The 25,816-nt window shown below is 35.1% G+C and overlaps 2 protein-coding genes across 2 annotated transcripts; both read left to right on the top strand.

The window, feature by feature from the left end:
- The first annotated feature begins 487 nt into the window (after positions 1-487).
- Positions 488-21,620, top strand: LOC140046774 (beta-1,4-galactosyltransferase 7-like). The gene is made up of 6 exons (XM_072091499.1): positions 488-597; positions 2,547-2,957; positions 4,929-5,160; positions 6,246-6,329; positions 19,436-19,540; positions 19,940-21,620. The coding sequence occupies exons 2-6, from the start codon at positions 2,581-2,583 to the stop codon at positions 20,102-20,104; spliced, it is 963 nt and encodes a 320-aa protein (XP_071947600.1). The 5' UTR covers positions 488-597; positions 2,547-2,580; the 3' UTR covers positions 20,105-21,620.
- Positions 13,597-17,053, top strand: LOC140046773 (uncharacterized). Its single transcript, XM_072091497.1, has 11 exons — positions 13,597-13,684; positions 13,794-13,877; positions 13,992-14,075; positions 14,195-14,299; positions 14,422-14,517; positions 14,631-14,735; positions 14,842-14,925; positions 15,022-15,159; positions 15,521-15,616; positions 15,820-15,921; positions 16,158-17,053. Exons 1-11 carry the CDS (start codon positions 13,626-13,628, stop codon positions 16,912-16,914), a joined length of 1,710 nt encoding a protein of 569 aa, XP_071947598.1. The 5' UTR covers positions 13,597-13,625; the 3' UTR covers positions 16,915-17,053.
- Positions 21,621-25,816: the final 4,196 nt, after the last annotated feature.

Genomic DNA, 25,816 nt, shown 5'->3' with positions numbered 1-25,816 from the left:
GGAGTTGCATATAAGTTTAGTGGGGTTGTGAGCGGTGAGGTGCTGCACCACGCAAATAGCCCTAGCAGCTCAGTATTTTTCTAATTTTCTTAGCTCCATCCCAACCATGGTGGGCTGGTCCTGTAGACTTTTATTTTTTGTTTAATATTTCGAAGTATAATTCCGATTTTATATTTTTCAAACTGTTCTTAGGTCAGTCCCAGGGAAGGGTGTAGGCCCAGGTGGAGCTTAGTCAAGACAGCAACATTATAACAGTATTAAGTATGAAATGACAGGGTGGTTTTGAATTAAATCAAGTATGTTGACAACATACAATTTCCCAGTCTTATACTCTGTCACGTGTGCTGAAACGATAGAGGGTATGGAGTTGTTGATGTATAAATTAAGACAGAAACATGAATAAGTTGGGCTTCGGTCATTTTTTATTGGGCAAAAGTTCAGAATTACGTCACAGGCGGCGCTACACCAAAACATTATTCTAAATTTAAAAACGGCTGCCGTGTGTCGATACGCTTGAGTAATTACAACAAGAAACAAGAAGTGACACGTTGATTAAGAAACATTGAAGATTTATAAAAAATATAATGTTATTTTAAAGTAAGTATCAATATTTGGAAAATAAGAAAATAACCCATTGAGTAGAGCACGTTGGTTCATTTATTTTTCTGGTTAATTCATTCTCTCCCCCACTCTAGGCCTAACCCAGGCTAAGCTAGGCTACCTAGCTAGGTAGGCTAGCCTTGTTGTGTGTGTGACGTGTGTGGATGGTAATTCGCGTGAAAGAAGAAGGCCGTCGTAGTAGAGTAGCCTGTATTCCTCCACCTTTCTAGTGGTCTCGATCGTTGTTAATGTTGTCATCCATTTACCTAGGCCTAGCTTCCTGCTTCTTTGAAACAGAGAGAGAGAGGGCCTAGCTGGAACTATTCACAATAATATATTATATCTTAATGTGCTACACTACTATGCTATTATAATACTAAAATAATATTATATAAATCAATTATTTTATTTCATACAGGCCATGGAGGTATAAAATAGAAGGAGAGAGCTCGGAAGACAAGCCTTTGTACTACGTAGTCCGCCGCCTCAGCATGTTACACAATGTTACGCGCAGTGTGCCTCTCCGCGTTGTCGCTTCCTAGTCGCGTTCCGAGTCACTGCGCATGCCTCCTGATATCGGCGACGTGACGTCACATGCTTGTTTACTCTGCATGCAGAGGAGATAAAATGGCTGCTACAGCAATGATTATATTTTTAGTCTAGATTATAATAATTTTTATGTAAGGACTACTCCGGCCCTAGCCTAAAACTATAGACCTAGTCACGGTTTTGTAATCGAATACCTCCCCCCATCCATTGTCAACAAACCCGCGAAATATGCCTAATGTATTTCGTCAATGTCTTTGGCCGGCAATCATCGACAGCCCAACGACTAACGTAAGAATGTAAAGTAATAACCATGTGTTCTTCACACAAAACTACAGCTGTCTGACGACGTCTATTAATATTTTATCGAAATACATATAATTGCATAAACAGCAAGTAAATTACAATAACAACTATAATAGATTGGAAGCCTGATAAAATTTGCTTAAAATGTCATATGTAAACGTGTTTGGTATCAATATTTAGAGATTTTTTAAGCGGGAAGCAAACATTTGATTGCGCAACAATTATAACACAAACAATAGCACTGCGCATGCCAAAAGTATATGTGTTTGTTTGTGTATTTTTTAGGATCTCACCTCCTCTGTGATAGAGGGCTGACTAGAGGTGCCGGCTGACGTTGGTAACAAAGTCCGCGCAGCGCGCTGTCGGCACAAGGCTTTGGCTTTGAAAATACTATGGCAACATCCTGTTAACGCGCTACAATACATTCAAGCTCTCTCCTTCTATTTTATACCTCCATGTACAGGCTATATCTAAAGAGATTCATGTATAAACTCATCATGTTGTTTAATATTTTTACTATGATTTTTGTCATTCTGTCACATAGCCCTAACCTTAGAGGCCTATGTCGAAAATAATTTAATCATTTTTGATATTATAATAATAATTGGTGTAATCCTGCTAGGTAGTACAAACAATATGTTGCCTCTGCCTCACAGTACACTTATTGTGAAATGCCTCGCATTTTTTGTAGATGCATCTCATAAATTTTGGACTTGCCTGCGTGCCTTGTTGCCTTGCACTATGTTATTATTACCCTATATTTAGCTACAGACATTAATATTAATTATAATGAATACAGTATTGACTTTTGTGATGCACATTTTAAAATTAAGTACCAACTGTTATCACTGTTCCTGGTATTGTTTTAATCCTAAACCTAATTAAAAAGCTTTTGGCGTACAATATTAAATGTATAAATCTGAATACCAATAGTACACTATTACCACAGGCAAAGCCTAGTTTAGATTTAATAGGCCAGATGTTGCGCTCACAAAAATATAACAACAATTACTTGAATCAATTAATATTCAGTTTAGAATTGATTTTATTCAGTTACTTACTGCTACTAACAGAATAATGATGTTTCGTTATAGATGCAACAAATGGTGGAGGGGTACTGTCTTAAAGATGGCCAAAGTTGGGCGTTTAACAATCACAAAACTGTTTATAGTACTAATATTCTTGACATGTATAGTTTCAATGGTGCTGATGATAACGTACACCAACTGCAATTGTGAGAGTTCGGAAGAAATTGAACATAGGCTGAAAAACATTAAATGTAGCCGAGAAAAAGAACACACAGACAATGAGATTGGTAAAAATGAAAATTTAAATGAAAATGCTGTTGATATGACTGACTGGCAACCTCAAGTGCTGGCCATTATTGTTCCGTTTCGAGACCGTTTTGAAGAACTTCTACAATTTGTTCCATATATGGATAAATTTTTAAACATGCAGAAAGTACGACATGAATTTTATATAGTCAACCAAGTGGATGGATATAGGTAGGTATTTCTTCTCTATCATCAGATAATTACCAATAATAATAATAGTATATTATATGTAAATCCTAGGCAAATTACTTAAAAAAATGACAATGCTGTGGGTATCAGTGGCTGGATCTCAATGGAGATACAAAAATAAAAAGCGAAAAGCTAAATCAAAACGATAAAGTAAACAGCCAGAAAAGTTAGCAGAGCTTTCGGGCAACACTAGCCCTTCATCAGTGCAAGTGAATGAATTTGGATAACGTCATAGTATAAAGCTGGCAAGCGCTGCCAGGGTGGAGTCTGAATAAGAGTAGAAAACAAAGAAGGTAGCTTGGTAGAGATATAAACAATTTTGGAATGAGACTAAAAAAACAGCTTAAATGGTGGTAAATATTGAAACTTAAATTTTGGTAGTCAATGGAATAATTTTACCGATCTGGGAGTATGTTCCTAATGTTAAGTCCAAAAGGTTTTGTGGTTTTAAGTAGTAATTCCCAGTGGTTTTCTTTGTCTTTGCGAGTTTTGTCGCTCCATTTGACATCGTGGTCTATTGCAATAACTCTGCAATCGAGTGACCAGCTGAATTAAAATGTTCGGCTACAGGTTGATCAAGCTTTAATGTTTTGATAGCTGATCTATGTTGTGTCATTCTCATACGGAGAGTGTTTTTTGTTTCTCCGACGTACTGTTTGCCACAAATATTACAGTATATGAGATAAATGACGTTTTTGGTTAGACAATTAATTGATTGTCTTATCCGAAAAATGCGGCCAGTTTGGTTACTCTCAAATTTTTCAGTAGAATCAACCAATGAACAAGTTTTTCTGTATATATTATTATATATATATATAATATTTAATAATAATTTTTTATAAATAAGATAGCATACAGTCTTCCACTTTAACTTTGAGAGCTTCAAAATGCTGGAAAACGGAGCGATAGAAATGATTCCACTGCGTCATTTACAAATTTTTCATTCGACGTTAATACTTTATTGACTTTTTGTTTGTATAGATCGCTTTAGAGACATTTGTATTACAGTAGGCTTTATAATAGACATCATCATCAATTATCATCATCATCATCTAATTCTTCCCTGCATATATCAATCAATCATACAGTATATCATAGTCATCATTATCAACCTCTACATTATTATCACCATCATTAAACAAAGAACTGACATAATCTCACTAACTAGGCAATCAAGTACTTTACTGGCAAATACAAGCACATAGCAACCAATTTAAAAGACACCCTACCCAAAGACAATTCCTGATTTGGAATCCATCCGCTAGATGAATGGAACCAAACCTAGCAGCTTTAAGAATAAAGTGAAAACCATTGACATTGAAAATTCTTTCACAAAAGCGGTGCGCACTCTGCTATTAACTGATCTTCTTGCACTTGACTTCTGACCATCGTATGCGATTAAAAACACTGACCAGCAATGGTGGTGTTCACCGTTTGTACATCAAGGATACACAGATTACAGATTAATACAACCAACACAATTTTTATCCGATATGTATTATTATTCTCTATGTTTTAACATTAATATGCTGAGTCAATTAAACTTTATATCAATGTTATTGTTACTTCTGATGAGATTGAGAATATCAACATCATCAACAGTCTCCATTGTCTAGAGTGTGTGCTGTAATGTGTTATATGTTGGACTACTGATCATGAGATTGGGTTTGAATCCAATGCTTGTTACATTGCTTGTATCCTTGGGCAAGACACTTTACTTACGTTTGCCTCTCTCTATTCAGGTGTACAAATGAGTAAGGTCAAGACACTGATTAATAGCTGCATTAGGAGAGTTTTTCCATACATATTAATCCAAAAATGACCGGGGTAATAATATGTACAGCGCTTTAGATGTTTCACAACATCAGGCACTTTATAAGATATTATTAGTTTAGGTCATCTTTATTTTATTATGATCATTATAATATAAAATAACAATTTTTTTTTTTTCAGATTTAATAGAGCATCTTTACTAAATATAGGCTACATGCAAGCCAAAGAAAAATGTCATTACCTAGTAATGCATGATGTGGACTTGTTGCCAAGGAACGAACATTTAAGTTACAGTTTCGATGTCGTCAAGAATGGTCCGCATCACTTATCATCTTACGAACTCCATCCTCGGTATAGCTATAAGACATTTGTTGGTGGCATACTTCTATTGCAGATGAAACACTATCAAATGGTAACTCACCAAACATTTGATCTCAAAATATTAAGTTGTAATTTTTTACATTGTTTATTCAATGCAGCTTATTTATAATTTGTGTTCTCTTTATATCTGTTTTGTTTTTACTTAATTTGTACAACCTAGTTTTGTTATTTTTGTATTTTATAAGTATTGATGGAGTAAGAGCAGTGTTTGGGCTCATGCTTATTACTTGCTCCTGGCAAGATGTATTGGAAAACTTTTTAGAACTTTTGCCGAATAAATATTATTATTATTATTATTAAATTGTATTGAGTTGTTTCAAAAACACAGATACTGTATGTATTCACCAACGGCAATCTAACAGGATGCTGAGCTCCAACGATCAAAGGGTTTATCTGTAGCTGCTACACAGTCATTTTAACGCCCCCTAAACTTTTTGACTGATTTTCGATTAGCCAATTGGCTTCCTCAAATGTTTGGTTAAAAGACACAGCACCACAGGTAATATGTACATTCCTGTTGGTAATTTTCGCAGCCAGACATAAGATCAAAAGGACTGCTACAAGTTCTTACATTGGCATACTCAGCGTCCTGTTGTTAGATTACCTTGATTTCACCCATTTTGACTGAAATGAGTTTTTTGTCTACACTGTACCAGAATTTCACTTTGAGGCCGTGCTTGTATTATATCCATGACACCTGGATCAGTATCTTCTTTTGAGATTGTCGCAGCAGTTTAATTTTAATAAAATTATTTATTTTAATTCAATTTTACTAAATAAACAAATAATTATTAGCCCCACATTTATTGACCCCCAATCATATTTGACACAGTGTCATGACATCTTGATTTTTCCCCAATTCTTCCAAAATGTTGCGGTTTGGCAATTGGACCAAATTTTGCCTTTTTATTAGTCATTATATGCATACTATATAAATAGATACTGTAGATAGAAATCTTCTTTATTCTGGATATTCATTCAATAATATTAATGTATAATAATACTGTATCATTTTAATTGTTTGCTAAAAATAACCAACCATACAGGGTAATATACCTGGTATAGTATAATATATATAGTTTACATTATAATTTGAATATAATAATTGTATTACAGTTGAATGGTCTGTCCAACAAATTTTGGGGATGGGGCAGAGAAGATGATGAATTTTATATGAGAATGAAAGAAGCCGATCTAGAGGTAAGAATGATTTAACAATAAAAATTGAGTTAAAAGAAAAATAAATAATTAGAAAATAATCATATATTTTGTTACTATAATATTGGGTTTTTATTATTAGTACTGTTAAATAGGTGAAATACTTTTATTGTCCTCGATACAGAAGGAAAGTTAGCTTCCATTAAATCAAAGAATATATATCACAAGAATGAGTATTCCGCGATTTTTGCATGAGAAATTTGTAACAGAGAGCTCCTGTGAGTGATGCCCGCCCTCATAAGGGCGGATGTATACATACTAAATAAGACTTGATTTAATAGACATGATACATGTCACATTAAATAGAATTATGATGATAGTTTTTGCAATTGTAAACTATTTTATAATACATATTTATTAACAAACTAGTGTTTATTCACTTTTACAGACAATTATTTACTAACATGCTAAGTTAGTTCACAAAAAAGGCCTAACACAGCAACACCAAAAATCAACGAATATTACTCAGCACGGCCTATTCTTTACCATTGCCGTGTACTACTGTACGCCCGGTAAATTAAGTATTGTTTTTATGATATAAATTAGTATAAAACACATGTTATTAATAGGAGAAAATGTTAAATGTCATTAACATTTATTTGTTTTACCAGAAACAAGTTAAATATAGGAATATTATTAAACTATCCTTCGTGAAAACGCGTAAACACCAACACGCCCGGTCACGCTATCGTAGCGCCCGGTTGATAAATCAAACTGTTTATACGGCAGTTTTTACTAAATAAATTGCATAAAACGAACAATTAAATATTCAAATAGTATTTAACATGATGTTGGCATGTAGTTGATAACATTTTTATCATCGGAAAATACTCCGGTGGTCCAGCATTTGATTAGTGAAACTTCACAAAAAGTTGTATACATCCCAGATACATCCACACTTATGGCGGCGCCCTACCACATGGACAATATTACTGTTACAGGGAAAATCGCGGATTACTCATTCTTGTGATATATATTCTTTGATTAAATATAAATACTATGGATAAATGACCAAAAATTCATTAAAAAAGAACTACAGTATACAAAAAATGGAAATACCAAGAAAGATATACAAGAAATAGAAAAATATTAAATATTAGCAATTACAGGATTATATTTAATTATTATTATTAATATAATTTCTTATTTATTGCGAAGACAGTGTCCTGCAAATATCAGTCTTCTAATTGTTTCTGTTATTTTTGGTATGGCCAAAGAGCCATAGCACTTCGTTACTGATTCATTTTATTCCCATACCAGCACGAAGTAGTAGTGAGTAACTGCCATCCATGGCGGATCCACATGGTCCATATCCCCCACCCAACACTTCTAAATTACAATTAGAACATAATTTTGAATAACGCCTCTCTTGAACAAACTCCTATTTATTTCTCAGATTAAACGCATGCATATATACACAATATTTTAATGTATACAACACATTTTTGTAGCAGAATTCATTGATTAACATGATATACAATTTACCAAGCATTGTCATACAAATTTTACTGTATTTTATCACTTCTCGATATTAATTTTGTGTTGTATTTGTTTTTTATATCTGGGAGGTTTTTATTTGATTATACATGTTAACATATTACACCCAAAAAAAAACCGAATAAAAAAAAAACGCCTTCCTCGAATAAAGAACGTCTCCCTCGAATAAAAAACAACTCCCTCGAATAAAAAACAACTCCCTCGAATAAAGAACAACTCTCTCGAATAAAGAACAACTCTCTCGAATAAAGAACGCCTCCCTCGAATAAAGAACGCCTCCCTCGAATAAAGAACAACTCCCTCGAATAAAGAACGCCTCCCTCGAATAAAGAACGCCTCCCTCGAATAAAGAACGCCTCCCTCGAATAAAGAACGCCTCCCTCGAATACCCCTGAAGCTTGGTTCCCACTAGAACGTAACGCAAGGACGTCAACGCAACGCAAGCGTTTTAACCAATGACAAGCGAACTTATAGACAGTTAGCAATCACAAGCGAATAAGCCATCGCTTGTGATTGGTCAATTTATTTGCGTTGCGTTACGTCCTTGCGTTGCGTCGCTAGTGGAAACCACGCTTAAAGAACGCCTCCCTCGAATAAAGAACAACTCCTTCGAATAAAGAACGCCTTCCTCGAATAAAGAACAACTCCCTAAAAACCCTCCGGAACAATAAACGCCATAAAAGTCATGCCGACGATCAGGATCAGCATGTTGAGTTGATGTCTTTAACGTCTAAGGGCAAATGTCAAACGTTTTTTGCGCTATTTTCGACATTCCTTCTCTCTGTAAAGCTTGGACGCAACGTAACGCAATCTACGCAACGTAAGCAAATGCCCTTCCAATAATTGTGTTTGCCCCCGCCTGCGTGAAGTCAAACCTGCCATTTTTACAGCACTGTTGCGTCGTCGGTTCCCACTTGCGATTACGCAATACATCACTTTGCGTCGATACGTCGCTGCGTTACGTTGCGTTGCGTTCTAGTGGGAACCACGCCTGATAAAGTTAAATCATCAGCTAGACACCTCGTAACGGCCCAGCAGATCCATATAATGAAATCTATGGGAGAATTTTATAAGGTTTTTGTTGTAATTTCTCTTAAGGTTTCATAAAGCGTGAATTTCGATCTCTAAGTTTCTATAGTCCTGCTATGAGGATGTATGCCGTACATAGGCCTACCACTCAAGCTTGGTTCCCACTAGAACGTAACGCAAGGACGTTAACGCAACGCAAGTTTTAACCAATGACAAGCGAAGTTATAGACAGTTAGCAATCACAAGCGAATAAGCCATCGCTTGTGATTGGTCAATTCACTTGCGTTGCGTTACGTCCTTGTGTTGCGTCGCTAGTGGGAACCACGCTTAACGCAACCTACGCAACGTGTTGTGTTCCCCCGCCTGCTTGATATCAAACCTGCGATTTTTGCAGCACTGTTGCGTCGTCGGTTCCCACTTGTGATTACGCAATACAGCACTTTGCGTCGATACGTCGCTACGTTACAAAATAAATGTATAAAAAAACAGGTTAAAAAATACTTTTTATCACTATATGCTGATTAACAACACCTTTGTTTATTTAAGTTCTATATACTTGTTCTTATGTAAAAGGGTCCTACAAAAAAACGAAGCTATAGCTTTTTTATGCAGGATCCCTGTTCTCAGTTGTACTGTAATTATGATGTACTGTAATTGATGACTAAATAAATGTGGAATAAATGAAATGAAAAAAACGTTGCGTCTAGTGGGCACCACGCTTTACCGGCATTTTTTTGCCGACCTAGAAGATGTAGACCTAGATCGCGTAATCGCGCGCTATTGGATTTTTTTTTTCTTTTTAAGCAAACAACGCAAGGAATCGTCTCAATTTGACTTTAATTGGCATATATTTCCAACTATGTTGTATGGGTGTGTGGTGAACACCACATGGAATTTAATGATCCCTGAAATCACTCAATTCTGCATGCCTTTTATTAAGCGTGGAGACGCTATTATTTGGGGATTCCCCTCTGTAGCTTGCAAACCACGATGTTCAGCAGTGATCACGTTGGACGGTGTTTTAGTGTGATGGCTTTTACATTTTAAGTTAATCTTACATTAATTCTTTTTGCATAATACACCGTAGGCGGCCTCTAGAAAGGCAAGACCTATTGTTGTTTAGCATGGGCTAAGTGAGGCAAAAAATGGAAAGCTGCGGTTACCTACAGTATTTATGTGTGGCTATGAAGTGTATCATCATCATGAAGGATTTAATATAGTGAACATTAATATTATTATAATACATAATATCTATGGTATCATTCATCTACTGTAGTTTACATTATAGCATCCGATTATTTTTTCTAGCCACCAGCCGATACGATCATTATTGTATCAATACCACCTATTTACATTGATATATTGAATTTCCTCAAAAAGTTGCTGTAAATAAATATAGATAGAGCTATAATAATAAGCATTAAATTTGCCTTCTCACCCAAAATTTGCTTTCTGGGTTCCAGACGTACGTTCGCATGGAAATGACCCAAATACTTAGTGTCCGAACACTTGGCAGATCCTGGCTACGGCCAATACGACGAATTTAATATAACTTTTCTGAATTCAAATTAAACGATCTCCCAGATTTATTACAAGATTATTAATAAATGTAATTACAAGATTAAATACAAATTGTTTGTAAATTGTAGTACCCTTTGGATTTGAAAAACATTAATTTCGCCATGTTCAAAATCTACCGCGATTGATCTACGCCTATGTTTCTATATTAGAAGATTTACGATAGTGTTTACTGACCGACCAACCAAACGATCGCCGACATATAATGAGCTGTAGACTAAAAATAAGCTATGATTGTTTTGCTATTAGCTATAAGGAAAAGTGTAAGTTCCGGCGAACTACTGGTGCCATTTATCATAATTTATTTAATTTTACGTGCGCGAGAGTACCACTTCAGGCCGGCCATCATCTAGAAGGGGTGTCCTTTAAAATTAATGTCATATTATTTTGTTATCGTGGTGTGTTATTATTTTTTATACTACTGTATATTTGGATATCTGTTTTTGTGATAAGTGAAAAATGCAATTTCCAGTTTATTTCGACAATAAAAGTTATCTGTAGGCCTATCTGTAAAAATTCGCTTCACCACATACCCCACAATTTTCTTTTTTTTAATCACGTATTCACACTTACGTACTACCAGTGATATACTCAATATCGGCTTAATATCTCGATGCGTACTAACTACACTACTTTGTTGTTTCATGGCAACAATTTTGTACTGCGCGCGTATTTGCTACTTGGTTTTACGTCCTTTGTCACCGGATCATTCCAGTAGCACATTAAATTCGATAACACGCCTCAATAATATAAATTAATTACAATAGTAAAAATTACTAGAATTAAAAGAATGAGTTATACTTATGATATATACTAATACTACATAATTTGAATTAGGTGATTAATAAGATAATCAATATAGTTTTTTTGTAAAGCAAACAATGGTTTTATGACGCGCGTATTTAGAACATAAATCCGGACACGCGATATTGTTTTTATGACGTACAAGGTGGCACGCACACTGAAATGTATAAAAGGCACCGAGGAGCGGCCGGAGCTCCTCATTCATATCAGTCGTCAGAATTGTTTTTTTCTGGTTTTAAATACGACGAATTAATTTACCTTTACGCATCCTAAATATTTGTATTTATACGTCTAAGCTAGCAATATGAATTCTAGCATCAATCTACTTCCTTTTTTGCGCCGTTCACGACGGTAAGTTTTAACCACCAGCCTCTAGCCTGGCCCTAGCCTAGGCTAGGCCTAGGCTAGGCTAGTAGTAGTAGTAGTAGTAGTAGCCTTAGTTAGGCTAACTAGGCCTACCTCTCTCTACCTAGAGGCCTACTAGGCTATAGTATAGGGCCTAGCTAGGCTAGGGCTTGTCCTAGCTAGGCCCCTCTAGGCCTAGTAGCCTTTAGATAGGCCTAAGGTAGGAGGCCTAGGCCCTACTAGTAGTAGTAAGGTAAGCCCAGAGGCCTAGGCTAGTTTTTAGCCTTCTTTAGCTAGGCCTACCTACTAGTTAGTTAGGGCCTAGCTTGGCTAGGCCTATATATAGGCCTAGGCCTACTACTAAGTACTGTAGTAGGCCTGCCTAGTCTAGCTAGGCCCTAACTAACTAATGCCTACCTAATACTAAAATAGTAAAAGGGCCTCTACTAGCTAGGAGGCTAGGCAATATTATAAATAAAGTATTCCTCTATGTATGAATGGACATGGACTAGCCTAGGCTTAGCTAGTACTAGGCCTTCTGCCTCTGTAGCTAGACTAGGGCCTGGGTCTGGTTAGGCTAGACTAAGCCTACCTCTAGGTAGGCCTACCTAGCCTAGATATTAGGGCTAGGGCCTAATATTCTGCTCTTCCTACACATGGCGTTCCTGACCCAGCATATAGAAGCCCATGTAATTTATTTTTAAATTTGTTGAATTTGATCAAATAAAACAATGTCTGGATTCATTCTATTTGTATTTGTACTGTAGCTTTGATCCGCAACTGCATACAACAGGAATGAATCTGTTGAAGAAGAAGCCAGTAACAGGATCATTCCAACCAGATGCCGATCCACTTTCAGCATCAAAAAGAAATACTGTTAATCCAGGTGATTTGGTATTTATGCGGACAATGGAAGGCAACAAGGTAGGAAAAATATGTCTTGCAAGTTTCACATTATTATTATCACTATTAATTAACTTTCATTCAACAACATTTAATTTTATCTAACAAATATTAATTCAATTTCTTATTAAATAATTGTTTTAAGATCATAAGTACATTCCTGTGTCACGTTGAATGTGCTTCAACTAAGAGAAACGATATGGAAGCTATTGAAATGGAAGCAGAGAAATTAAGAGAAAAGTATGAACAAAATAAAAACAGCTAAAAGGATCAATTATGTTATACAATATTTTTATAATAGTATCAAAATGTAATGTGTTAATTGTTATATACCTGAATGTTTTATATTATTATTATGTTTATAGAAAAAAAGCAAGTGAAAGGCTAGTAAAAGAGTTTAAGAAAAGAAACGGAGAGCTGAAGAAAGTATTAAATGAGAAGAAAGCCAGAATGATGGAAGTGTTTACAAACAAAGATGAGGAAATAAAGAAAGTTGGAAATGAAAATAAAGAGTTGGAAGCTGTAAATTCCAAGTAAATATTGAAAAGTTCATCTTTGTAACAAATTTGAATAGTAAAAATGGAGCTACAGTTAACCTATATTTTTGATTTGATAATTTGTCAACACTTCGTTGATTTTTATTTTTTAGAATGATGGAAGAGTTTAGAAACAAAGATGATGAAATAAAAAGTTTGTTAAGTGAAAAGAAAGATTTACAGAAAGAGTTGGAAGCTGTAAATGCCCAGTAAGTATTGATCAGTTCTTTGTAACATAGTTATTTGAATAGTAATGAAGCTCAATAACAATTTATTATTTAAGCTCACCCTATCATTTTTCAATACTTAAAACATTTTATTATTATTTCAGAATGATAAAAGAGTTAAAAAACAAAGATGATAAAGTAAACAAAGTATTAAGTGAAAAGAAAGATTTACAGAAAGAGTTGGAAGCTGTAAATGCCAAGTAAATATTATTAAAATGTTTATTTTTGTATCTAAGTTTAAATTAATGGAGCTACAGTTGATTAAGCTAACCCTATGTTTGATAACATTGCAACACATCCAAAATGTTTATCGTAATTTCAGAATGATGGAAGATTCTAGAAATGATAGTGAGGAAAAAATGAAATTGTCAAATGAAAAGAAAGAAGTACAGAAAGAGTTAGAAGCTGTAAATGCCAAGTAAGTATTGAACATTTTATCTTAACTTTTGCAATTATTTATTAAGCTAACCCTATTTGTTATTTGATAATTTGCCAAGACATTCAAACCTTTTTAATCTTAATTTTAGAATGATGGAAGATTCTAGTATCAATAGTGAGGAAATAAAGATATTGTCAAATGAAAAAAAAGAGTTAGAAGCTGTAAATACCAAGTAAGTATTGATCAATTTACCTTTGTAACAAATGTATATAATAATGGAGCTACAATAACCATTTATTAAGCTCACCCTCTATCATTTTCAATACCTCAAACATTTCTATTTCAGAATGATGAAAGATTTGAAAAATAAAGATGATGAAGTAAAGAAAGTTGGAAATGAAAAGAAAGAGTTGGAAGCTGTAAATGCCCAGTAAGTATTGATCAGTTCATCTTTGTAACATAATTATTTGAATAGTAAAGGAGCTACAATAATAATTTATTAAGCTAACCCTATATCATTTTTCAACACTTCAAACATTTTCATTTCAGAATGATGGAAGAGTTTAAAAACAAAGGTGATGAAATAAAGAAAGTTGGAAATGAAAGGAAAGACTTACAGAAAAAGTTGGAATGTCTAGAAGCTGTAAATGCCAAGTAAATATTGACATTTTTACTTTTGTATCTAGGTATAATTGTAATGGAGCTACAGTTTATTAGGCTAACCATATTTTTTATTTGATAATATTGCAACACCAACATTGTTATCTTAATTTCAGAATGATGGAAGATTCTAAAAACAATAGTAAGGAAATAAAGAAATTGTCAAATGAAAAGAAGGAACTACAGAAAGAGTTAAAAGCTGTAAATGCCAAGTAAGTATTGAACAGTTTTATCTTTGACAACTTTTACAGTTACTTGTTAAGCTAACCCTATTTGTTATTTGATAATTTTTCAACACATTCAAACATTTTTATTTTTAATTCAGAATGATGGAAGAGTTTAAAAACAAAGATGATGAAGTAAAGAAAGTGTTAAGTGAAAGGAAAGATTTGCAGAAAGAGTTTGAATGTCTAGAAGCTGTAAATGCCAAGTAAATATTTTAACAGTTTGATCTGTAACAACTTTTACAGTTATTTATTAACCTATCATTGTTTTTTATTAGATAATTTTTTTAAACATTTTTATTATAATTTCAGAATGAGGGAAGAAGTAAAGAAAATTTCAAATGAAATGAAAGATTTACAGAAAGAGTTTGAATGTCTTGAAGCTGTAAATGCCAAGTAAATATTCAAAAGTTAAATACTAGGAGCTACAGTAACCATCTGTGCTAATGCTATTTTCAACACATCTAACATTATGTTCAATTGCCAATTCAGGCTGAATGAGAAATATTGCCAACATACCAAAGAGAAGAAAGAAATTGAAGAGCTTGTAGAAGAGTTGGAGAAAGAAAATGAGCAGTTGAAGAAAGTTTTGAAAAAGAGAACAGAATTACTTAATGCTACAAACACTAAGTAAGTATAATGTTTATATTGAAAAAGCTAACCCCATTTTCAATGTTGTGATAATTCACTACATCCATCATGAAAGGATTTGTTAGCTAAATCAATTGATACCATTGAATAAAAAGCTAACCTGGTATTTATTGATTATAGCATTATTATTACAACTTGTTTCCACTATTATCATCGTTATGATTATCTTCAACACCAACAATTTCATCATCATCTTCTCATCATAGTCTTTATTATCAACATTCAATAATAATCATAAATACAACAATATTGTTGACACCTTTTTCTCAAAGTCTTTGAAATTACATGTTGTAAAAATTAGAAATATATCTTACAACTTATTAAAATATAATTCAAACAGATATGAAAGTAAATATAAGGAAGCAAAGGAACAACTGAATGAAGCCAAGAAGATGTTAAAGAGTAAACAACGTTCAGATAGTGCAAGAAAACAAGGGTATGTGTAGGGTCCGTACAATAATAACCAAAATAGATCTAACCCCCAGTTCACTAATGAATTTAAAATATTATATTTGTAATAAGCTTAATTTTGAAAAAAAAACTATAGATAAAATGCAAAGGAAATTACAATAATAACAATTACACGTTAATTACAAGCTAATTCAAAGCAAATTATTCAGGTATTGTTTATTTTTTTAGCTGTGTTGATTGCGATCAAAAAGAAAGAGAACTAGACAATCTCAAGAAACTTTTAAAGAATGAAGAGAATAAGGTTATGGAATTGTTTGAAGAAGTTCAAAGGTAGGATTATCTGATATCATCACAATAAGGTCTATAAATAGGATTCTGATGTTGACTTCTGAGACTGAGAATGTCATTGTACGACTTCCTCAAGTGTTATTAAAGAGTCTCCTCATTAACAGATAATTATTTTTTATTGTAGGCCTAACAAATTATATAAGCAGGCAATATATTATCTGATATTTCTGTAAACAAAATGGTAAATCATATAACTTCTTTACTTAAAAAAAAAATAGATTTCAGCTATCGGCTCAAACAGATTTAAACCGAGGAAAAGACAAGACAGATGTATTACTGAGTCTCCTGCCAACCGTGAACGTGATCAACCAGAAGGATCTAAAACCAGTTGACGAGATGAAAACACCAGTGGTCATCGGTGAAGGCGCTTTCGGGGAAGTTTCTCTGATGAGACACACTCCGACCAACTCATTGGTTGCTGTCAAAACCATCTTAAATGGCAGTGCAGATAACATCAACCTAGAGGCTCGCACAATGCAACTATGTTCTGCTCATCCATCATTTCCGTTCATGTTTGGCGTAGTAAGAGATGATAATAACATCATCCAAATTGTCTCTTCATTTATTGCAGTTGACAGTTCATCTCTTACTCTTAGAAAAGCAATAAAGAGTAAATTCGCCAACATAAACAGGAGGTCAATTCTTAACATTCTATTGACAGTATCTGATGGTGTGAAGTTTCTCCACCAGAACAAAATTGCACATAATGACATAAAGGCAGAAAACATTCTACTTTCACATGAAAGTGAAGAATGGATGGGCAAGATTATTGACATGGGTGGAATAACATCACCACTTGTGGAACCACCTGCTGCTGAAGTAACATCAAGCGACATCTTTGCCCTCTGCTTTGTTATGTGTGAAGTAGCCCAGGCATGCCATTGGCAGCAACTTAATGAGTTGGCCGTGAGATGCAAGAAAACTCGACCACCAATTGACGATCTTATCTCTCTTCTATCCAAACTTAATATCTGAAAAAAAAAACATCTTACCAGTATAACACATTCATTATTTTCAAATTCAATAATCAATATTATATTTTATACTGAATCTCTGTCATATTTGCAACTTTCAAAATGTGCAATATTTGGATTGTAATTTTATAGATTTGTATACAAAGAAATGTATTAAAACAATACGGTATATATATTTTTATGGCAAATAAATATTTTGGTGAAACTTTACTAACAAAATGATATCTGAAATGTGTTTGTTGTTCGTTTAGACAATATAGGTGTAGGCCTACAGTAAATCGTTTTGTTGTAAAAACTGAAAGGGTTGCTTTCTGTGACGGATCCTCGCGAATTATTGTGCAACCTGATACAGATACAGATGTGGTGATGACTGGAGCAGTAATAACGCAAGCTGTTTTTTTTAATTGTGTGATATATCTTAACATCAGAGATGCTATCGGAGTTAACGTCATAGGTTTAAGAGATCACACAAACACGTCGGTTTTAAGTTTGTAAAGTACAGTGCTTATAGTGTGTGATATAACTTGGATATACCTCTGAAAGCTACACAGAGGTTTGAGAGATCACACCAGCAGGCTCCGCTTGAAACACAGCAAGTTTTTGCCAAAATGAAAATTAGTAGTTTTAACCATATAATTAAAAGCCAGAACTTTGATCTAAAATGTTCATATTCCAAAAATGTTCTTGCCTCAGGCCCAACAATGGTCAGCACAGGTGGCTAGGGGAGCTCGAGTGGCAAAAACATATATTTTTCCTACGATGAAAAAAACAACAAAGGAGTATAAAGTAGAAGGACGTATAAAATGAAGCCCCTTCTGCCTAGTCTAAGTGTCTAAGTACATTTTCCAAGCACTGATTCGAAAAATTATTGTCTACATTCGCTTTTATTTGCACACCTAAACTAAATAAAAGAACGTACTAGCAGTAACCCGAGCTCCGCCTTAGTATGGGGTTATACTAATTCGCATGGGATGATTAAGTATAATAAAAGCACACTCTTGATAAAGGTACAAATTATTAAAAAAACAAATTGTCAAGAATAAAATCATTGATTTTGTTATGATTTGTGGAGTGAGATTTCTCGATCAAAGCATATTGATAGAAACGTTGAGAAACTCAACGGTTCTTTTCAGAAACTTTATATGAAAATTTGATTTCGCCATGCAAACCTTTAAACAGTATATCATTGATTTTGTTATACACAAAGTATTCCTTCACTTTCAAAAATATCTGCAAGACCAAAAATAAAAGCAATACTGGATATGGGACTTTACGAACATAAAAGACGCTAAAAAAAATTGTGCTATGTGAATATTCTAGGGTCTACATTATAAAGTATACATTATAAAGTGACAACTTGCATGAGAGGGACTCTGTCCGTCAGTCGCAGTTTAAAATATTTCAATGATAACATATGAATTAGTAATTAATAGAAATAAGATGTGAAGTATTGGAATAATAAAAACGACTTCTGCTTACCGTAATGTGAACATGGTTGTGGTAGTCGAAATTAGATGATGAAGGCAGACCCTAAAGTATAGATTACCAAACTATATATTTTTCGTGGTGTATTTTATTTGATATTTTTTTGTGAGAGCTTTGTTTGTAATTATGCTCTTCAGAAATAGTGATGTGTATGCAATAAGTCACATTTAGCTATAGATAGAATAAAAAAGTGGTCATAAATCGAATGAGAAATACATTTCTGCGAAAACACGACCTAAACACAATTGTTGATAGCTGGTCACTGAAAATTCACGACTACTTGTCTATACTTTAACATTTTTGGATCATTTTACTATAAAATTCAATGCCGACGAAGATTCATAAAATTAGGAATTAAAAATTACATTAAATTGTAGCTAATTAATTAGGCATAAAAAATGCCGAAACAGCCATGAAAATCAGTCAAATAAATATACCGGTAGTTACATTGAACACAATTTTGCGCCGTTCAGCGGAATCGGCCATATTTTTCGGTACATAAAACAAATTGTAATTAAAAATTCGTTAACAAACAAAAACTAATAACCTAAACAGTTGTTGGGATGACAAGTCCTTGTTTTACAATGCAGGATATTAATTTCTGTTTATTTCTTGAAACAATATCTATGTATATAGTTATATATTATTGAAGTATGGGTTGAGTTATCTTTTCTTTCTACCTTTTCTTTTTACCTCTTTTTTGTTGTCCGATATAACATTTAATAACAATATTGTTGAGACAATTAATTAATTATTGGTAGTTCACGCATTGCTTGGTATAAAACATAGACATGTACTATTTAATAGATGGATAGATTTAATAATGGATATAAATATTAATTTCACAAAAAGTAATGTAATAAAACATCGATTTAAGCCCAGCTCTTCACCATTTTTAGGTCCCCCTATTTCACAATCCTGAATTCGCCACTGTCATCCTGCCATAATTTTCTTTCTCAAGTAGATTTAATATGAACTTGCATTAAGTCATCTGTAATTGTTAGTTTGATTACAAAAAAATGTTTTTTTTTTTAAAGATTTCTAGACCGGAAGGAATAACAACAGGACGTGAGTCTTTCTATCATATGCATGATAAAGTACGAAGGCCTCGAGACATGGAAAGGTCACATGAACAAAGAAAGGTTTGAAAAATAAATATTGTTTTTTTAATTTATTCAGTCTAAATCCTACATTTAACGCAATGCATGTCACATTCACATCCGTCTATACTATTTTGATAAAAAAGTGTAATGTGCCCAAATATGGTAGTGATATGACATCATCATATCCATATGGGCACATCACAGTTAGTTGTCGCGTAAAGTGTAGACAGAGCTTTAAGCTATCAAACGTTGTGACAACAAATGTGATGTGTCCATATATGGACACGATTATGTCATCTACCATATATGGGCAATCACATTTTGTTTTATAAAACTACTCTAAGCAGAGCGTAATAATATTCTCCACCTTGGCCAAACTTTCCAGCTGCAGATATTAAGAAATATATTAAAATTTGCTTGTTTTTTGTTTTCTTACAGGACTCATTTAAGCGAGACCGTTTAACTGGTTTGGATACCTTACAATATGAACTTATTCGTACGCATAAGCTGAAAATAGAGGGCGCTTCATGTACAATATATCATGTAAAATTAATATGTGATGAGAACCTCACCCCATGGTGTGTATCGACCCCAAAAAGGTGACAATAGCCACGCTGTGTGTTTAATTTTTTTAAATTGTTTTATTTTGTACAAATCATTTACAAATGTTGTATTGTCTTTTGTTTAAGTTCCACCTATCCTTTATAAAAATAAATGTTCGTTTTTTAAGTATAAGAATAATAATAGGGCTAGAAATTTACGTTTGCTAGTTGTAAACAAATATAACTGACACAATCCATTGAACCAAATTAGAGCAGATGAAAATGGAAGTAACATACAATATAGCATGTGTAAGTGTCTAGTGTCAGTGTCTAATGTTTTTAGTAGATTAGGCTTGCAATCTCTTTTCTGAAAAATGAAATATTATTATCAGTTACTGTAATTTATTTAGGCAATTAACAAATATTAGTTGATTGTCATGGTAATTGTTTTTGTCTTTTCAGCATGATCAGAAATTAAATATTAATATATGATAATTGTATATTATGGTACAAAGGTATTGCGGACACTAGGACCTTCAACATGCCATTGTTTTAATGATAATGTATGCGCCAGAATATTAAATATCTGAATAACTTTTGGCTTAGCAGAATATACTGTTAATAAATTTTCTGTCAGACACAATAAACAGTAAAACAATGACGGATACAAATCAATTTATCGTCATAGGTATAATTACGTACGTAACCATATAACAATAATAACTATAACAGTAAACCTTATAACCTTGACGTCACGTGCGGTTCTGGGAGTCAAAACGAATTAAACGCGTTCACAAAGGTATAGATATAAATAATGTTTATTCAACACGGCAATGAAACGAACGATTTGACAAATTGGTTGAATGGTCGAACAAATTGGTTGAGCACACAATGGATAGATGTTGAACGAACACACAGCAGTGGAACGAACGATAGATCGAACGGTTTAAACTGTAAATTAATGGATAATTAAAGCCGTCATTGTAATTAAATAATCAATTGGTATAACAATTGGAACATCTAAGCTAAATAGCTCAACAATCATATTAAACTAGATTTATAGAAAATGATCGATTCATCATTACTGTATTACCATCATTACTTCAATTTAACAGTAGGCCTAGCCTAGGCCTAGGCCTAGATTATAGTATAATTGAGTCAGTAATTTGTAATTATCTAGTAGGCTACAGTTAAATGATACAAAAGATTATATTATCTAAATATAAAGCCTCATAAACTTACATCTGTTTCTTCACCAGAACCTATAGATTACAGTACATATTTTTAACTATCAGTGTATTTATCTAGGCTATGAACTATCCTTGCCCAAAGCACAACTCTGAGCAAGTCTGCCCTCTTGCTCCCCAAACATGAAATAGAGGGCGACATTATACATTTCAAAGTTAACATTCCGGCCCCTTAAAGGCACCGTATGGATAGCCTTTACATAAAAATAAACATGTCAACAAAAAACCTAATATAGTTAAAATTTATAAGGAAAAGATAAATTCCAAAATTGGATCTTATAAAACGAAGAAGAACAATCTGTAATGTTCAAAAGTTCATATTTCCAATTAGTTGGTCGCATTCTCAAGAAGGACCAGTTTGTCAATTGGTCTCACAAGCGTTGATGTGTTTGTCTTTACTTTCACTGACCGTACAAGTCCATCCTTTTGGTTGCTGTACACTTCAAGAACTCTTCCCAATGGCCATGAACTTCGTGGTGTGTTTTCGTCAAGAACAAGCACAACATCGTCTACAGCAAAGTTTCTCTTTTGCACATTCCATTTTTGTCTTTGTTGCAGTGACGGTAAATACTCCCGTACCCATCGTCGCCAGAACACATTTGATAAGTACTGTACTTGTTTCCATCGTCGACGATACATATCCTCCTTTGAAAAGTTACCAGGAGGTAAGCTGTTCCCTCCTCGCAACAGCAGTAAATGATTCGGAGTTAAAGGCGTCATGTCACGAGGGTCATCCGATATCTTAGTAATCGGCCGACCATTAACAATAGCCTCTGCTTCACACATTAAAGTGTTTAGGCCTTCATCATCAAGCACTTGTTGTTTCAGCACAGCCATCATGACTTTCCTCACTGTCCGAATACAGCGCTCCCATACTCCTCCATGATGAGATCCCATTGGTGGATTGAATAACCATTTCACATTTCGTTGCAACAAGAATTCATGGATTTGTCCTTGATTCCACTCTTTAATTGCTTTATTCAGTTCCTTCTCTCCCTTTTTGAAGTTTCCTCCATTATCTGATCGAATCTCTTCTGGCTGTCCTCTTCGTGCTATGAATCTTCTCATAGCATTCATGAATGACTCCGTGTCAAGTGAGTTTGAAACTTCGATGTGGATTGCTCGTACAGTGAGACACGTGAAAAGGACACCATATCTCTTCACATTTGACCTCCCCCTTTTTACTTCGAATGGGCCGAAGCAGTCAACACCAACGTACGTGAACGGTGGCTTCGAAGGTGTTACTCGGTCTTGCGGAAGTGAAGCCATTTTTTGTTTCCCAACTGATGATTGGCGTCTCTTACAGCTGAAACACTCGTTTAGAACTTTCTTCACTGCAGTACGTGCATCAATCGGCCAGAACTTCTGTCGAACTAGGGACAGTGTGTATTCTAGTCCACTGTGTCCTGATAAATGGTGATAGTATGTAGTAATGAGCTTCACTATGTGGTGATTCTTTGGTAGGATTATCTGATGTTTCATGTCACCGTTGATAGGTGAATTTTGAAGACGGCCCCCTACTCTGATCACTCCCTCACTTAAGATGGGATCGAGTTTGTAGATCTTGCTGGATTTTGGTAGTGCTCGTTGCTTTTTGGTATTGCAGGGTTGAGATAGGCTTACATGCTTCAAGCAAACTTGCTCGTCTTCAAAGCATTTCTGTACATGCTTCGTGATAGCAATTTCAGCACCTTTCATCTCCAAAACATTGATTGGATCAACTGTGTCATTTCTATTAAATGAAACATCGTCTCCAGCCTTACGCCTGCGAACCACTTCTCGTAACTTTTCTTTGTACCTCAAAATCCATGCAAACGACTTCTTCAACTTCTCCCATGATGAGTAGTAGTTAATGACTGATGAAATCGAGTCAATTACATTTATACCAGTAGCACAGACTGTGGATTTTGCCTTTACCTCTGGGTCATCTTGTGGGATTTCACCCAAGTTTGCTGGTCTTTGTGGCCATGTCCTCTCAGGTTGCTTTAGGAATTCTGGACCTTCTTTCCAACGTTGATTGATCAATAATTCATTTACTGTCATACCTCTTGATGCTTCATCTGCAGGGTTGTACAGGCTGTCATTGAATTCTAGATTATAGTAGTCCTTGAACTGTGTTGACAACTCTTCATGTGAATCAATGTAGTTAGCGCAGTGTGTTGATCCAGAGTTCTTCCTTCCCAATGGGCCGTTGACAACCCAGCCAAATAGTGTTCTAGTGGCAAATGGACCACCATCGTGGCATGCGCGTACTTCCAGCGGTTGTAGCAATTCTGGCACATCACTTCCAATGAGAATACCAATATCTGCATTTATTTTATCTACTTTAATCCCAGCTAGGTGAGGCCATTTGTTGATGTCATCTGGAGTAGCGATCGTATCGGTAGAAATTGGTAGGGTTTGCACTGAATAGACGTTTGGAAGTAAGACGGAATGTCCATGGTTTAAATCCAAAATCTCCAACTTTGTAAGTTCACACTGGATTGGTCTATTTACTCCGTTCATGGTTGTCAATGATAAGTCTACAGTATTCGATGATATCCCTAATTGCTTTAGTAGACCAGTGGTGCAGAAAGTTGTGTTGGATCCATTATCCAGAAATGCATAGGTTTCTACAAGCTTGGCACTTCCTGGAGCCTTGACTCTCACAGGTACAGCAGCAAGACCAGTAACGGTTGATGTGCTTCTCGATGCCGACATGTTGACCTGTTCACCACTGAAGGTTGCTGGAGACGTCTGAACTGGTTGTACAGCAACAGTACCAGCATTACTTGCAGTCTCACCTTTGGGATGTAAATATGTTGAGTGTTTCTTCGTGCATCCGGATATTTTGCAGAAACTTTGCTTTTGACAATCTTTCACAAAATGTCCAACTGTAAGACAGTTGATACAGATTTTCTTGTCATTTACACATTTCCATCGGTCGTTGAGTGACTTCCGTCGGAACTGCTCACATCTGGAGAGCCAATGGTCCTCACAGCATAGCGGACACGTTGGTTGTGATGTTACAGGTGTGTTTGACTGAGAATTGTGAACGGCATAACTGCTAGATTTGTGGTTGGTCGATAATTTATCCAAATTTGGAGAATTGGTAGACTTCACTGGCTCTATTTTACCAAAGACTGGATGAGTTGCTACCCTAGCCTTATCGGTGACAAACTTGGTAATATCCTTAATATTCACATCTCTCTTTTCCTTTACGATGATAGTGTCAACCACTTCCCGCCATCTTAGCCTTAGTCGATACGGAAGACGTTCAATGATTTTCCGAAGATTGTCTGGATTATCTAGCTTGCTAAGGTATCCAATTTCCTGAAGTGTATTTGCACAGCTTGTTAGTTGAGTAGAGAAGCGTTGTAGAGCTATGCCATCCTCGACTTTGATAATCGGCCAATCCAGCAAGAGTTGAACGTGGGCAGCAGCTATCTTGTATGCTTGTCCATATCTTTCCTTTAGCAAGCGTCTCGCCTCAACATATCCTTTATCATCACTCATCGATAGACAGCTTCTCATCAACTCTTGTACAGCCCCAGTCGTGTACTGTACCAAGTAGTGCAGTCTTGCACTCTGGCTCACAGTTTTGTTCTCAACAAGATGTTTGAATGAAGTGACAAACTCGCAGTATTCAGCAGGATTGCCACTGTATAACTTCATTGACGGGTTAGGCAAGGTAAGCGCAGTAACACTTTGTTGCTGTTGTTGGACGATCTGTCTCAATGCTTCATTTTGCTTATCTTGTGCTCTCATCATTGTGGATGCCAGTCTATCTATGGCATCGATCTGCTTGTGTTGGTGGAATACAGGAGCATCCAGATTAAATGGTTGGAACACTGCTGGTTGAGGTGTACGCTGCCACAGCATAGGATTCCCTAACAGTTCTGTCTCCTCCTTTGGAACATATTCTGATCGATAATCAGGAGAAAATCGTTGGTCGGGCAGATTTCCTGATGGAAGTTTGGGAGTGGTTGTTTCAATTTGAAGCTTTGGTAGAGAAAGATCTTCGAGTTCACGATCTACTGCCTCATCCTCGTCCTGTTCAGCTTCGTTGTAAACTTTGTCGGCTGCTTCAATTGCCCCGATTTCAATTTGCAATTCCACATCAGCCTTCTTTTGTTTGAGCACCAATTCCTGCATTTCCAAGTCATGCATTTCTTTCTGTCTGGCAGCTCGTTCCCTTAATGCTGCAGCTTCAGCCTTAACCCGGATCCTAGATCTGCTGCTCGATGATGAGCGTTTGGAGCTTACGCAACTCACTGAATCACTTGGTTCAACGTCAAACATCTTAGAGATAGATTATTGCAGTAGAAGAGAGATTTTAAACTTATATAACCTTGACGTCACGTGCGGTTCTGGGAGTCAAAACGAATTAAACGCGTTCACAAAGGTATAGATATAAATAATGTTTATTCAACACGGCAATGAAACGAACGATTTGACAAATTGGTTGAATGGTCGAACAAATTGGTTGAGCACACAATGGATAGATGTTGAACGAACACACAGCAGTGGAACGAACGATAGATCGA

Source organism: Antedon mediterranea, chromosome 4, assembly GCF_964355755.1.
Source record: "Antedon mediterranea chromosome 4, ecAntMedi1.1, whole genome shotgun sequence".
Taxonomy (NCBI): domain Eukaryota; kingdom Metazoa; phylum Echinodermata; class Crinoidea; order Comatulida; family Antedonidae; genus Antedon; species Antedon mediterranea.
The sequence above is the reverse complement of the archived record's forward strand: the minus strand, read 5'-3'. Positions and strand labels throughout refer to the sequence as shown.